The 17,420-nt window shown below is 38.9% G+C and overlaps 1 protein-coding gene across 1 annotated transcript in view; it reads left to right on the plus strand.

The window, feature by feature from the left end:
* Positions 1-17,420, plus strand: part of met (MET proto-oncogene, receptor tyrosine kinase) — a 124,229-nt gene that overhangs the window by 28,165 nt on the left and 78,644 nt on the right. The window contains exon 2 of the mRNA XM_043709570.1: positions 9,774-10,997. Within this exon, the coding sequence (XP_043565505.1) occupies positions 9,777-10,997 (1,221 nt within the window). The 5' untranslated portion in view covers positions 9,774-9,776. The remainder of the gene's footprint in view (positions 1-9,773; positions 10,998-17,420) is intronic.

The following is a 17,420-nucleotide window of genomic DNA, read 5'->3' on the forward strand; positions in this document are numbered from 1 at the left end:
TTTTTAAGGCAAAGCTAAAGACCCATGAATAATCTCCAGACCTAGATAAATCAGAAATATCTGGAGTGTGAGCTATCAGAAAATAACAATACAGTGATGGGGATACTTCTTCCATCAAATCTTCTCTATTATGTCTAGATCTTTTATACCATCCAATTTTTATTTTGTAACCTTTCCTAATGGGCGGCACGGTGGCACAGTGGTTAGCACTGCTGCCTCGCAGCGCCAGAGACCCGGGTTCAATTCCCGACTCAGGCGACTGACTGTGTGGAGTTTGCACGCTCTCCCCGTGTCTGTGTGGGTTTCCTCCGGGTGCTCCGGTTTCGATAAATCAGAAATATCTAGAGTGTGAGCTATCAGAAAATAACAATACAGTGATGGGGATACTTCTTCCATCAAATCTTCTCTATTATGTCTAGATCTCTTATACCATCCAATTTTTATTTTGTAACCTTTCCTAATTTGTCTAGCTGTTGGAACTAGCCCTGAAGTAATTTCCGAGCTAAATTCAATAACCAGTGAACCAACCTGAGACTTGCAGAAAACTGAATTCTAGTGATTATTCTGAAATTTTCAAAAGATTATGCCTGTTTTTAACTTGAGCTATATTAAACAGGTTTGTACATGACATACATCTCCCAAGCGGTCAATGCCGATGATTATGCTCCTCCTCTTGCTGCACTGACTCTTATCTGAATGTGCTTCAATTTCTTTCTTGCTCATGTTTTTTTCCTCACTTCACTCCAAAGGTGTGTACGATATTCACCTCAACTCATGATGAGTTAGCAAGTTCCACATTCTAACTATTCTCTGGGTAAAGAGGTTTTGTGTTTCTTATTTTAGCCCCTTATATGAGACTAGACCAAGTGGAATATCATCTCTGACCTACCATGTTAAATGCATTTGCTGTCTTAAAGGCGTCTTCCATACCACCCCTCAGCCTTGTCTATTCTAGAGAAAAGGGGGCTCATCTAATACAAACTTTCCTGATAGTTAGCATCTCTCAGTTGTTGTTAGCCATTTTCATTAATTCAGTGGTGCTACTGTATCCTTTGTCATATGTTGTCGAGATCTGTCCAGATAACATGAAGAGAGCAGTTTCCCTCTTTGTTGCAGGCAGATGTAAACAAGCTCGAGACTTTCACAGAAAAAAAGTGAGAAACAGTAAGCCTATATCGATCAGCCCTTGACATTCAGTTGTGTTACCGTCACGGAGTACTCCACTATCAACAATTGACCAGAAATTCAACTAGACTCGCCAGGTCAGGTCAGAGGCTAGGAGTACTATAGCAAGTATCTCACCTCCTGACTCCCCCAAGCCTGTCCATAATCGACAAGGCAGAAGTCAGGAGTGTGATAGAAAACTCCTCACTTGTCTGGATGAGTGCAGCTCCAACAACACTCAAAAAGCTTGAGACCATCCAGGAAAGAACAGCTTACTTGATTGGCACCATATTCACAAATAACCACTCTCTCCACCACCGATGCTCAATAGCAGCAGTGTATACCATCTACAAAATGCATTGCAGAAATTCACCAAAGGTCCTTAGACAGCAACTTCCAGCCAAACGCATGACCACTTCCATCTAGAAGGAATTGTGGCTGTACAGGACATTGGTTAGGCCACTGTTGGAATATTGCGTACAATTCTGGTCTCCTTCCTATTGGAAAGATGTTGTGAAACTTGAAAGGGTTCAGAAAAGACTTACAAGGATGTTGCCAGGGTTGGAGGATATGAGCTATAGGGAGAGGCTGAACAGGCTGGGGCTGTTTTCCCTGGAGCGTCGGAAGCTGAGGGGTGACCTTAATAAGGTTTACAAAATTATGAGGGGCATGGATAGGATAAATAGACAAAGCCTTTTACCTGGGGTCGGGGAGTCCCGAACTAGAGGGCATAGGTTTAGGGTGAGAGGGGAAAGATATAAAAGAGACCTAAGGGCAAGTTTTTCACGCAGAGGGTGGTACGTGTATAGAATGTGCTGCTAGAGGAAGTGGTGGAGGCTGGTATAATTGCAACATTTAAAAGGCATTTGGATGGGTATATGAATAGGAAGGGTTTGGAGGGGTATGAAGTAGCATATTAGTTGAATATTTCAGTTGATACAAATCACAGCAGTTAAGGTTAAGGACTGCCTTGTTTTTTTTGACTTGCAAAGACAATGCTATGTGACACATTTTATAGTAGTTATTTTTCTACTGCCATCCAGATGCCTCAGAGCAACATTGCTTATTTAAATATTTAACAGGAAAATCAGGTCTCCTACCGCTAACGGGTGGTAAATCATCAAGGCGCTGTTAATTTACATTATTTTGTATGGTTGGTTTCCTGGCCCTTTATGACATGATTTCTGAGAATTTAAATGTTTTCCGGACTGGCTACTGGACTTGTTACAGAATTTCTACTAACCAATTGAACATGAATTGCAGATATAACAGTTGGCTAACATTCTGAGCTATTTTAGATCATCTCACCAAAGGATAAATCCTAAAATGATCCAAAATTAAGAAGAGATATTTACACATTAAATCCACCAACCTCTAAAAATGAGCAGGTAGTGGTTGGGAAGTTAATGATGCAGTTAGTATTTTTGCCTCACATAGTCCACTTCTAATTAGCCTATAATTTAGGTTATACTGCAAACTGTGACATAATCCACGGCAAACGATTTTTTTTTCTATCCAGTAAATAATGACTAATTCTGGTATGAGGAGGTGGATTGTTCTACTCCATGACCTTCCCATTTTCTCCACTTCCTTACAGGAGTATTGAGAATATTTTGGACGAAAGCAGCATTAAATGACATTAATTCCCTAATTCTCGGTCTATAAGCTTTCAATATCTTTGTTCTAATTCATGGCTCAACAGTCCTCTGGCCCTCTATCTCAGATGGCTGCTAAACAGTCTAGTTTGCAACTGGCTAACAGTGTGGGGCACCTTGTTTTATTGCTGCTGTGTTGGGCACCTGGCTCTGTATGCTAATGAACCCATCCCAATATACTCCTGATACCCAATACAGTCATAGAGTCATAGAGATGTACAGCATGGAAACTGACCCTTCGGTCCAACCCGTCCATGCCGACCAGATATCCCAACCCAATCTAGTCCCACCTGCCAGCACCCAGCCCGTATCCCTCCAAACCCTTCCTATTCATATACCCACCCAAATGCCTTTTAAATGTTGCAATTGTACCAGCCTCCACTACTTCCACTGGCACCCCATTCCATATACGTACCAACCTCTGTGTGAAAACATTGCCCCTTAGGTCTCTTTTATATCTTTCCCCTCTCACCCTAAACCTATGCCCTCTAGTTCTGGACTCCAATTGTGAAGGAAGAATCTCAAGCCAGTTTATTCATCCACTTATTCATCCAGGGAAATATTCCAGGTGTATATTTTGATTCACATGGCATAGAAACATGGACCTTCAACCCACCATCAAATACCAGACAACATTAATCCCATTTATCTATGTTTGGCACATAGCCTGTTATGCCCTGGCATTTTAAGTGCTCATCCAGATGCTTCTTAAATGTTGCTAGAGTATCTGTCTCCACCACTCCCTGGGTAAAAAGACTTTTCCACAGATTGCTTCTAAACCACTTACTCTTCACCTTAAACTGATGCTCTCTGGTCTTAGGCAGATTTATCATGGGGAAAAGGTTCTCATGACCTACCTTGTATATGCCTCCCATAATTTTTGTATCTCTCAATCAGATCCCCCCTCAGCCTCCTCTGCTCCAAAGAAAACAAATCCAGCCTATCTCCTCATTACCTAGATTTTTCATCCCAGGCAACATCCTGGTGAATCTCCAATGCATCAGTGCAATCATTCTTCCAATAGTGAGGTGACCAGAACTGCACAATATTCCATCTGTGGCTTAACTAACTATTTAAATAGTTGTAGCAATATTTCCTTGCTGCTATTTTCTATGCCCAGCTAATGAAGGCAAGCATCCAAATGTGTTCTTCACCACCTTATCCATCTGTGCTGACACCTTCAGGGGTCTAGCAAATTGTACACCAATGTCTCTCTGTTCTCAGTACTCCCTAGGTACCTACCATTCATTGTGTATAGCATTCATTGGACGTTCCAATAATGCATCACCTCACACTTGTAAGGATTAAATGCCATTTGCCACTGTTCTGCCCAATGTACGCCTGATCAATATCAGTCTGCATCCTCCTTACTATCAGCAACACCACCAATTTTTATGTCACCTGCCTACTTACTAATTATACCTTCTACATTTGCATCCAAGTCATTAATGGACATAAAAAACAACAAGGATCCCAGCACCGCTTCTTGTGGTACATGACTGGTCACAGACTTCCAATTACAAGAAAAAAACCTTCATCACACTTTGCTGCTAATTTGCAAGCCAATTTTGAATCCAGTTTGCCAAATTGCCTTGGGTCCCATGATCTGTTATCTTTTTGGACAGCTTTCCATGCATGATCTTATCAGAGGCCTTACTAAAGTCCATGTAGATCACATCAACTGCACTATATTGTTTAGTCATCTTTTCAAAAAGCTCAAATCAATTAGTCAAACAGGATCTATCTCCAACAAATCCATGCTGATCAGTCCCTGCTATTCCATATATTGATTAATCCTGTCCCTCAGATTTTTTCCAATAATTTTCCAAACATCAGACCAACTGGTCTGCAATTACCTGGCCTATCCTGACTGCCCTTTTGAGCAAAGGACCCATCTTATCTCCAAATTCTATTCATTCTTTTGTCAGTAAGTGTGGAATTTTCCCTTCACAGATTTTACATTCAAAAGACTTTTAGAATTTTTAATATTAATTTTATTCTATATCCACTGAAGATACATTGATTCAGCGTTTCACTCGACAATTAAAAATCAAATATATGCATTTGGAATAGTGCAAGGAACACCCAAGCCTTCAGGTTAAACAAATCTTGATGTAACAGTAAAATTAGAAATGCTCCATCAGCAAATTTTACCATTTAAAAGTGAAGGAACACAACAGAGACTGATAACTTGGAATAGATTTATTCTAAAAGTAATTGGCAGGGGATTTAAATCTATCACGATTTACAGCACACAAAACCTGTGGTGTGGAGAGGTTTTAAAGATTTGACGTCTTTATAGTGGTTGAACTTCATTCCTGATTATTGGATCACAAATAATTGCCACAATGTTTTTCCTTTTACTGGATTAAAACTGACTGGAAAATCTATATTTTGAAAAATTCTGTAGCTGCAGTTTCAGCTGAACTATCGATTGATAGGGTATTGCTAGTGGCTGGGACATCACCTCGATTTTGTTATCTCACATGGCCTCTCAATTCCAATCATGTCAGTCACAGACAAGGCCATCTCTGATCAATTATGTGGACACCTCCGTACTCACGTGCCCTTCCACTGCCAGCTTTCTTTCGCATCCGTGCTTAGAAAACATATTTCCCTTCTTTTTGGCCCTTCATTTTGACGCAACAACTCTCGAACTTACCATCTGCTCAGTCGCTTCCTCACCCCTGCCTTTTGTGTTCTTGTCCCCCAGTACCCTTACTTTCTTCCACTTTAGTCATTGATCCTGTATGGCCCAGGTTTGCACATCGAGATATTTTAAAACTCACAGCCAGCACAGTGGTTCAGTGGTTAGCACTGCTGCCTCACAGTGCCAGGTTTGATTCCAGCCTTGGGCAACTGTCTATGTGGAGTTTGCACATTCTCCCTGTGCGTGTGTGCGTTTCCACCCCAATCCAAATATGTACAGGTTAGGTGGATTGGCCATGTTAAATTGCCTATAGTGTTCAGAGATACGTAGGTTAGGTGCATTATTCAGGGGAATTGTAGACTAATAGGGGAATGGGTCTAGGTGGGATTCTCTTCGGATGGTCGGGGGTGGACTTGGGCCAAAATTTCCACACTGTAGGGATTCTATGAAAACTATTAATTGTTTTGATAGAGAAACATTTCCACTGGTAAGTGTAAATAACTGAGGATGCAGAGTTAAGATAATTGCCAAAAAAAAATTGAGATACAAGTTCAGGGTTTTGTGCAATGGATTGTTTTGAACAAGAATACCCTGCCTGAAATGGTGGTGGATGCATAAATAGTAACTTCCAAATTAAAATATATCTCTTTGACCAATCAATTGATCATTTGTTGTAATATCTCATTGTACAATGGGGTGGCTGCTGTGAATTGCTAAGTTACTGTGTATTCATACCTGTGATATGGGTTTTGCCTACATGGCCAACATTTATTGCCCATTGGTCTCAAATTGGTACTGTGAGTTAGCTGTGCTGTTAGGACGGGAGTTCTGGGAACTTGATCAAGCAGTGATGAAGAATTGGTGGTAGATTTCCAAGTTACTTTCAGCAAATTAGCCTTTGTTAATACTTACTTTTGGTGAATGGCTGAGAGAGTGAATTCACGTTTTTTGGAACCATGAGTTGATCTTATTTTCTATTTCTGGGAATATTAATTTTAATTAAGTACATACAAATTTACAAAACATATTATATCATTAAGGATTATTTGAGATACTCATGCAGTTAAGAGTGAACACTTGTTCATAGGAAAACATGGATCACAATATAGAAGTCTGTCTTTTTCACCCATCCTTCAGTTCTCTCTTGGCACTGAGGCCAGCACTTACACTGAGATGCCTTCTTGGTCTACATCAGCTGAGTAAGCACAGACTTATAACTGCAGCAGAAGCTTTCCTGGGTCACATGCTTCAATCCCACAGTGCAAAGTCTTTCTGCTGAGCTAGTTGTTAGTAGTTTTTGAAAAATTGACTTGCTGGTTTTGTCACGATCACACTTAAATTGTGATGACTCACATTCTTAATTTGGAGATGCCGGTATTGGACTGGGGTGTACAAAGTTAAAAATCACACCAACACCATGTTATAGTCCAACAGGTTTATTTGGAAGCACTAGCTTTCAGAGCACTGCTCCTTCATCAGTTGGTTGTGGAATATAAGATCGTAAGACACAGAATTTATAACAAAAGTTTACAGTGTGATATCCAGGTCTTTTTCAATATTTAATTTCAGTTACATCGCACTGTAAACTTTTGCTATAAATTCTGTGTCTTATGATCTTATTCTCCACAACCACCTGATGAAGGAGCAGCAGTGCGTAAGCTAGTGCTTCCAAATAAACCTGTTGGGCTATAACCTGGCATTGTGTAATTTTTAACTATGTTTTTAATGTCTCTGGAAGCAAAGTTCTGTTTTACTTGTTGGAATCTAGTGTCTTCTCAAGTTTTAATAACATGCAAAGTCTTTTACCATTGGAATTCAAATGTATTGATGAGTTGAATTTGCGGCCAGTTGTTATAATTGTCTGTCTTGTTGATTTGACTGTAGTAAGACCTTCTTAATCTTTTTAATTACAGATGATTGAAGGAGAGCAACAGGAAAGAATTGCTTTCTTATTCCCGCAATTAGTTTTTGTGAGAGCATTTTCTCTGATTTGGATTTTAGTGCCACCTTTATTAATACTGACACATTAATCCCGAAATTGCATAACAAATTGATTTAACTCCTGCCAACTCAGTTTTGCCCAGTATTTTAAAAAATTGCCAATTTTATTTCCAGAGCAGGCTGTTCATTCTGACATAAGCTTTCAGGACAATCCTGGCATGATAAATTAACCTAAGATCTTTGCAAGTTCTAATTGGGATCAACCACATGAATTGTTTTCATCAATAACCAAATTAAAAGCTGTTAGTCAAATTGTATTGCTGTGTATTAGCTTTCTAAATGACTGTTATTTCATTCTGTTGTAAGACTTAATGAAATTAGTTGATTTGTGTGCAACCTTATGCAGAGCAGTAGACACAAATATGATTTTGAACAGCAAGCACAGTTGTGTTTCATGAGTCAGTAGCCTATGTTATCAGTGGCATTATAAATAAAATCCACAAAACCACTGATCAGTTCCTTGGGGAAATTACTAAGACAAGTGAAAGCATTTCTTTGATAATTCCAAGATAATAACAAACCACATCATCCACTCAAACATCAGACCTTAGGAGAAGTGGTATTTATTTTTTTTGTTCTGTTGATTACAACAGCAAAATGACAGTAGACTAATGGCAGAAAAATGAGTCTTTTGTAACTCAAACCACACGGAAGGAATTGGACTAAAATGAAATTTCTTCATGCTCCTTTTCAACAATCTCCAGCAGTAAACCACGTGTATTCAAAAAGTGGCATTATCAATACTTACAATGTATTAACATCAATCTTTTAAGAAATAAATTCCTGTTACAGTTTTCAAAATGTATACATAGTTTTTGTGAAGCAAGAATTACATTATATAAAGTGTTAAAACCATAATGCGTTTTTTGTAAATTTGTATGCACTTAATTAAAATTAATATTCCAGGAGGGAGGGTTTTTGATCTTCTGTCTCAATTTGACTCAATTCCCAAACTTCTTGGTCTAATTCTGCAAAATCATGGGATGTTGTCTTCTGTAGACTTCACATATAACTGCACCTGTTGGGTGCCCATCCATGTAAATCAGCTCCTAGTTGTTTAGAGACTGCACACAATAGTGTCTATGTTTAAAGTAACTGCTTGTGGATTTAAAGTATGTTACGAAAGATCAAGGGGCATTTCTACACCGCTTTAATGGCACATTATTCCATTCCAATACATAATCTACTAGATTTCATTGCCTGTGTACATAGAATTGTTAGAGCTTTATCTACAGAAATAAAAAAAAAAGATGATTGCCTCTCTGGTGACATACTGAATGACGTTACCACCACATCAAGATCTTAGTCATACAATTTTCAATCTGTGTCTGTGATATTAACTGACCTTCACTGCAGTAACTTGAACATAGCTATAAGTTCAATGATCTTGCAGCAAGAAAGGAGAAATCTCCTTGTTTTCCGGTCCGTAATTTCTATCCCGTGCTACCTGCTGGAAAATGTGCAATATGCTTGTTAAATATGTAGAGCATAGCATTTCACTGTTATGCTAACCTCATTCAGTCATCCAACTATCCCATTTCCAACTAACTTGGAATGCAGCCTGAGGTATGATTGGTGCTGTGAGTTGCTGAAGGGCTGGCTTGTGCCTAGAAAATCCCAAGTCAGGAAGAGAAGATGTCTTCCAGATGAATGTTGTTAGCTATCTTTGATAACTTTATCCATGAGTACCCACGGAGTTTGCACATTCTCCCTGTGTCTGTGTGAGTTTCCTCCAGGTGCTCCGGTTTCCTCCCACGATTCAAAGATGTGCAGGTTAGGTGAATTAGCCATGCTAAATTGCCCATTGTGTTCAGGGATATATAGGTTTGGTGCATTAGTTAGGGAAAATGTAGAGTGTTAGGGTAGGGGAATAGGTCTGGGTGGGTTACACTTCGGAGGGTCAGTGTGGACTTGTTGGACCGAAGGGCCTATTTCCACACTGGAGGGATTCTATGATTCTATAAAGTGAGTATTTTTGATCACATGATGTTAATCACCAAGGAGGATGTCTAACTTAGTCTTTCTGCATCGAACAGAAGCATACCAACAGCTATTTGTTGTTTATTCTTCTTCTTCCATTCAAGCATCATGAGGTGAATTGTGTTCCCCTGCCACCTCTGTGATTGAGATCAGCTAATCAGCTAAGACCAGCAACCTTTTTGTTATGTATGGATTGTCTAATCTTAACCAGTTTAGCTATCAGGGAACTGCTGATTTTGTTATGAGCGTCGTATCAGTTTTCAGTAACCACTAATATTAAATATGTTACAAAATATAATTAATCTTACCTTTTTGTCTTGCAGTTGATGGCACTTTCAACAATGAATCATCAATCAAGCATTTCTTTTCTTTTGATAATCTTTGGGAGTTTGATGGCACAACAAAGCAATGGAGAGTGTGGCCCTACAGAAAAGTATGCGGATCTGAACTTAAAAGTGCAGTACAACTTTTTGAACTTCATTTCAGAAACTTTGATACAGAACTTAGTCCTTCACAATCAGCATATATATATCGGGGCAATAAATACAATATATGTTGTGAATAGTAACTTAGAAAAGCTTTCTGAATTCAAAACCGGTCCTGTATTGGAATCCCTGAAATGTTCACCATGTGGCACCTGTGAGAATAATGAAACAAGCTCTGACCGTGTGTGGAGAAACAACACAAACATGGTTTTACTTATAGAAACATTTTATGGAGATCAACTCATACATTGTGGCAGCACCAGAAATGGTGTTTGCTTTCTCCACAATCTCCAACATGATAATCCTGCCAATATTTCAAACAACGTCCAGTGTTTGTATTCACGATTTAACAACGAACCCAACAAGTGTCCCGATTGCATTGCCAGCCCACTCGGTACAAAAGTGTTGATGATAGAACAGGATGGATTTCTGAAGTTGTATACAGGAGCGACACTGAGTTCTGCACCTCTGGCCTTCCAATTACATTCAATGTCTTTAAAAAGGTTGAAAGAATCTGAAGATGGTTTTCAATTTCTTACTGACCATTCCTATATGGATGTTAGTCCAAAATTTAGGGATGCTTATCCTATTAAATATCTCTATGCTTTTGAAAGTGGGGACTATGTTTATTTTTTAACTGTGCAACATGAATCTTTGAGCACACAGGCATCTCACACCAAAATTATTCGCTTGAGGAGGTCAGATCCTTATTTACATTCTTATATGGAAATGCCAATGGAATGTATTATCAGTGAAAGGCGAAAAAAGAGATCTTCAAATATTGAAGTCTTCAACATCTTGCAGGCAGCATTTGTAACTAAACCAGGTGCAGATTTTGCTGATCAGTTAGGAGTTTCTGTGGAAGATGATGTACTTTTTGCAGTATTTGCACAAAGTAGACCTGAGTCTTCCAAAACTACCAATAAATCAGCTGTGTGTGCATTTTCTGTGAAATACATCAATCAATTATTTGAGAATTTCATTGACAAGTGTTGTAGAAGAGGTCTCTCAAAAGGTCTTCACCATTTTTACAACGGTGCTGACAGATACTGTGTCAATAAGGTAAGAGAGCTAAACTGATATTAAATTGCGGGTTTAAACTCTAGTTATGATACACTATAAGTCGGTTTACTTTTTCTTAAAATGCAATAGTGACTTGAATGATTTTAGTGCACCGGTCCTTTTTTCCTGTGGGTTACTTTTTTGATAAATTTGATCAGATGAATTTCAGGAATCCATTTGTTCACGGCAACAGATAAGTTATCTTTTTTCTCTAATGACGTGGGATTACAAAGTATGAAAGACTCTAAGCAGTGTTATTTTGCAAATGCTTAAGGGTATTTTTACCCAGTGTATTTTCAACTAATTAACACTTCTATTAGGATGACAGAGGAACATTGGCCATGGATAAAATATTATGTGTAGACAGTATCTCAGTTCCTTGCCAAGAATCATCATTTCAAAATGTGGGAGAATAGAAATGTGTAAGAACAGAAACGAGAGTTAAGCAAGTACCATTTACTAAGAGATCATATCCTTCAAACAATACTTTGGTCAAGTATTCTCTAATTGTTTTATCAACAAATAAAAGTCAACGCTCGCCCTCCCCATTTTTTCAAATGTTTCTATAAGCATCATATTCCAAAAATTCAGAGTCTACTACACTCTTGTTAAAATCTAACCTTTTTTTTACCTCTTGTTGCAGAGCCTGTGACATTCACTTTATCAGTTCATCTTCACGTCTTATGTTTGCTCTGCACAAATTAACTGCTTTGTTTCCCTACATTACAGCAGTGACTACACTTCAAAAGTATCTCAGTGGCAGTAAAGTCCTTTGGGAATGTCTTGGAGTCATGTAAAGATTTATGTAAATGAAACCCCTTGTTCTTTCCCTAACATTTCACAATTATCAGCCTCACTCCTCTTCATCTAGCCAGGTGCTTTTTGAATTTGGTTAGCCTATTCCTGAGTGCATTCAGTTCCTTTCTTTTTGGTGGCATCTGAAAACTTGGGAAAATGTTGCTTTTATTCACTTATGAAGTCACTTATGTGCATTTGTAAACAGCAACAGCCTCAGTATTGAACCCTGAGGCATCTAATTACCTCCTTCTATTTCTTCCATCTCCATATATAACTACCTTTTTGGTTACTCTGCTTAAGCTCACTATTGATCTAACATTTCAGCAGCACTCCACCTATGCTGTGCTTTGCAGCATTATGAATCAATCTCCCATGCGACACTATATTAGCAGTTTAACTAAAGTATCAATAAACACAATCCATTAGTAGTACTGATGCTTTCTTGAGAAAACTACAACATTTTGCAAAATATCTTAAAGGAAAGAGTGATGTATGTACACTTGTAATGCGGTTTATGCCTCCATAGATAGTTAACAGGTTTGAAGAAAAGACATGCAATTTTTAATCTAATTTAAAGCAAACTGTCAACTTATACCTCAACTGCTGAGTATTTTGTAATGGATTTTTAAAAATTCCAATTCTAACTAATGCATAGGTTTTCACTGAAAAAAATGCCTTGATCAGCCTTTGTGGGCACGTGCACATTGTAAAAGAGACCCTGCCAATTACATTAGTCAGCCGAGGTGGGAAAAATGGATTCGTCAGTGGGAGTGTGGCTAATTCTGGTGAGCGAGTAAGTGCATTGAGGAAACAAGCTCATTTGCATTTTGTTGCACCACTTTGGATGTTTTATTGAGCAGTTCTGTTGGCATTGAATTAGCTGATCTACTATCTCTGCAGTGTCAGATTTGAGCTTTTTTCCTTTGAATTCCACACAGATATGCATTTCTTTAACTGGAAATGGCTAAAGGATTATCAGTTGTTAGGACCCTCATAAGTTTAACATGACTGCTTCCATCGGAATAAAAATAAATCCTAAGCTGCATAGTGCAGCCATTTTATTTTGCATGAAAGACCGTTGGCATGTTTGATTAGCTATTTGATCCAAATGCTGCCTCAGCAACAACCTGCTTTTACCTTGAATGAAATAATAAAAAAGCAATAATTTCTTGGTCAACGTTGTTCTATTTCCTGACTTAAACCACCGAAGATAAATGTTATGTCACATTTCACTTTTTTTTAGAATATTCTCTTGCTCAAGTTTTATTCTTAACTCAAATTTGGTCATAACATGAATATCTTATCTGGAATGTAAGCACTAGCAATTTTTTTTAAACTATTGATTAAAATCCTTTAAATTTTTTTTGACAAACCAGAATGTGGGCTTTGAATTCATTAAGCCTGTGAGTATATCCATATCTCTTTGTTTAATTACACAAATTGACATAGCAAATTGATTTCTGCCTGTAATGGCACTTGCATCGTGATAGACTGTGTCCCTTATGAGCTCAGATTAGTGTCTGGTAATGGTTGGTATTGATTTGTCTCGACTATGATGGTCTAGATGAAGCAAATTCCACAAGCATTGTGCAAAGAAAGAAAGCTGATTATCTTAACAGAGTACTTTAATATTTATTTAAACACCAAACAATTCTACTGATGTATTTTAATTTTTCAGCAGTCCTCTGTAAGAAACTATTTAAGCATTAATGGCAGCATGCTGATTTTGGACCTATTACATTAGAGATGGATAACACTGTTTTACTGTGGAAATCACTTGTAAAGCTAACATTTGTTGTCTGTCTCTAAACACTCTCAAGTAAATGGTGGTGAGCCACCTTCTTAACAACTGAGTGAGTTGCTACTTCAGTGGGAAGTTAAGAATCAACAGTTTTGCTGTGTGTCTGAAGTCTATAATAGAAAGCCAGTAACTAAAGATGGTAGATAGAATAGAGAGACTGAAGGGTTCAGGTACATCGTTCTTCGAAGTTGCGTCACAGGTAGACAGGTTATGAATGCATTTCGCACGCTTGCCTTCATTACTCAGACCATTGAGGGTAGGAGGTAGGACATCATGTTGAGGTAGTATAGGATATTGGTGATGTCACTTTTAGATTAGTGTGTACAGTTCTAGTTGCCTTGCTATAGGAAGAATATTATTAAATTGAGTTTTTCCAGCAATTTCTGTTTGTATTAACCGGTTAGGCATAATTATAACTGTCAGGTGATATGTATGTCATATCTGTCTCTATTGGAATCCTGTGCAAAACTAACTATTCTCCTCCCAAAGATTTTAATGTCATCAGGTGGGTGGAGCTAATGTAACTTTACCATTAACTCTTTCATACTCATTACCTTATACACAGAAGTTCAAAGTGATCTGGTTGTCCAGATATTTAAGTCAGTAAACTATTGTGAACAGGTATGAAAAATATCAAAAAGGTAAATTAAGTGCTGGCATTTCTATCTAAATAACTGAAATACAAAGATCTAAAAGTCATACTATAGCTGTACAGAGCCCTGGTTAGACCACAGCTGGAGTACGGTGAGCTATTCCGTATGGCACATCTTTGGAAGAATATATATGGGACAGCAGTATAATTTTACTGAATAACACCTGGACTCCAAGGTTTAAATTATAAGTTCACTGACTATAGTCATATTCCTTGGAATTTGGAAGGTTAAGGAGTATTTTTCTAATAAGTTTGCAAGATATTACAGAATCATAGAGATATTCAGCACAGAAACAGGCCCTTCAGACTAACTCGTCCATGCCGACCAGGGAAAATAGCCCCAGCCTATTCAGCCTCTCCCAATAGCTCAAATCCTCCAAACCTGGCAGCATCCTTGTAAATCTTTTCTGAACTCTTTCAAGTTTCACAGCATCCTTCCTATACCAGGGAAAACAGAATTGCACACAGTATTCCAATAGTGGCCTCACCAATGTCTCTTTTACTCAATGCACTGATCAATAAAGGCAAGCATACCAAATGCCTTCTTCACTATCCTGTCTAGCTGTGACTCCACTTTCAAGGAGTTATGAACCTGCACTCCAAGGTTCAGCAACACTCCCAGGACCTTACCATTAAGTGTGTAAGTCCTGCCCTGATTCACCTTTCCAAAGTGCAGCACCGCACACTTACCTAAATTAAACTCCATCTGCAACTCCTTAGCCCATTGACCCATCTGATCAAGATCCCATTGTACTGTGAGGTAACCTTATTCGCTGTCCACTACACCTCCAATTCATCTGCAACTTACTAACCATATTGTTCACATCCAAATAATTTATATAAATGATGAAAAGCAGTGGACCAAGCATCGATCCTTGTGGCACTCCACTGGTCACAGGCCTCCAGTCTGAAAAGCAACCCATCACCACCACTTTCTTTTACCTTCGAGCTAGTTCTGTATCCAATTGACTAGTTCTCCATCTATTCCATGTGATCTAACCTTGCTAACCAGTCTACCATGAGAAACATTGTGGAATGCCTCACTGATATAGATCAAGTTCCCTGCTCTGCCCTCATCAATCCTCTTTGTTATTTCTTCAAGGGAAACTCATAGGGGAGACAGAAAATCTTTCCAGTAGCTGGGTGTCTAGGACAACGACTAAAGTCTGGAAAAAGATCTTTCCAGGAGTAAAATTAGGAAGCATTTCCATTCACAATGAATGGTCGATGTTTGGAATTTTCTCTCACAAACACCAGTTAATGCTCAATCGGTTGTTGATTTATGTCTGAAATAGATGTTTGTTAATCAAAGACATTATGGGATGAGAGACAGAAGTAGGTATATCAGTGATCAGTCGTGGTCTAACTGAATGACAGAACAGTATTGAGGAGCTAAAGGGCCACACCTTATGTTCCTCTATTTCTGTGTTAATATCATACAAATCTGCTCAGTTTTCACCCAATCAGAAGCAATACTTTCAAATATGAATGAAATAAAGCTATAATTTATTCACTTGAATGGAAGAACAAATATTGTCCAAATGGTAGAAACAAGTCTTCTTTATAAATGGAACAATGTGGATATTACATTATGTTTCCTTTGTGCCTTATGCTAATACAATGCATACAACCATTTTATATATACTTGTGTGTTAACTGAAATATGTTGCATGTGTGGCAAGTGTATTAACCGCTAAAATGCCATGTTTTCAACTGCAAACCTTCTAAGTGGATAGTAGGTGAAAGAAGTAAAAGCCGTGTTAAAAAAAGTTCAGTGACTGGGGGTGGTACAGTGGCTCAGTGGTTAGCACTGCTGCCTCACAGTGCCAGGGACCCAGGTTTCAACCCATACTGTGTGGAGTTTGTACATTCTCCCCATGTCTGCATGGATTTCCTTTAAGATGTGCAGGTTAGGTGGATTGGCCATGCTAAATTGCCCAGTAATCAGGGATGTGTGGGCTAGATGGATTAGCCATGGGAAATGCAGGGTTATAGGCAGAGGGTTAGGGGTGACTCTGAGTGGGATGCCGTTTGGAGGGGCAGTGTGACCTGCTTCCACACTGAAGGGATTCCATGATTCAAAAGTTGCTTATGAGTTGCAGAAAGGTCTGACTGATGTGCCATAAATATAATGGACTTTACCTAAACTTGCAAAAAAAGTGTCATCTCAGAGGTTAAAATACAAACAAAAGGGAAACAGGAACACCCATCCTGCCCCAATTCTGCCACACCTCAGTTTAATGGAGTCAGACAAGGGTTGAGAAACTAAATTGCTTGAGGGAAATGGGTTAGTTATATAAATAATAAAACAAGGTGGGCGGCACGGTGGCACAGTGGTTAGCACTGCTGCCTCACAGCGCCAGAGACCCGGGTTCAATTCCCGCCTCAGGCGACTGACTGTGTGGAGTTTGTACGTTCTCCCCGTGTCTGCGTGGGTTTCCTCCGGTTTCCTCCCACAGTCCAACAATGTGCAGCTCAGGTGAATTGGCCATGCTAGATTGCCCGTAGTGTTAGGTAAGTGATAAATGTAAGGGTATGGGTGGGTTGCGCTTCGGCAGGCCGGTGTGGACATTTTGGGCCGAAGGGCCTGTTTCCACACTGTAATGTCATGTAATCTAATCTAATCTAAGATTGCTTGACTTCAATTTGATAGTTATTCTTCTTTAACTCATTTTGACTGTCTTCCCGGGTCATGGGAAACTCGGCAAAAAGTGCTAAATATAAGAGGTAAGTTCCTTTACAATGCTGGTTACAGATCAGGAAGAGCAGACATGCTTCCTCTGTAGACAAGCTGTCATGTAAATGCATCCCACCCCATACTATCACCAGCTCTTCCATCCATTCCCCTCCCAAACTGTCTGTCCCTCTGACACTCAGCATGTGATCTTGCTGACTCCATTTGTACCTGATCTTGTTGACTGCAACCTTGTGAAGCAAGCTCCTCCAGCTTTGGAGTGACCACCAGTCCCACAGTCAGACTGTTTGTGGGCAGCCAAGCTGGCAGAAAGTTTTAAAGAACTTCTATTGTGAGAAACCACTGGGTATTTAGCAAATTCAATTTTCTAATCTCAGTATTGTCAATGTTGAAAACTTGCTTGAGAGAAAGGCATCAATCCAATTGCTTCAGTTTCACCACAGATTTTGCAGCTGTTACCAATGCCACAAAAAATTA

The sequence above is a fragment of the Chiloscyllium plagiosum genome, chromosome 19 (assembly GCF_004010195.1).
Source record: "Chiloscyllium plagiosum isolate BGI_BamShark_2017 chromosome 19, ASM401019v2, whole genome shotgun sequence".
Lineage (NCBI taxonomy): Eukaryota > Metazoa > Chordata > Chondrichthyes > Orectolobiformes > Hemiscylliidae > Chiloscyllium > Chiloscyllium plagiosum.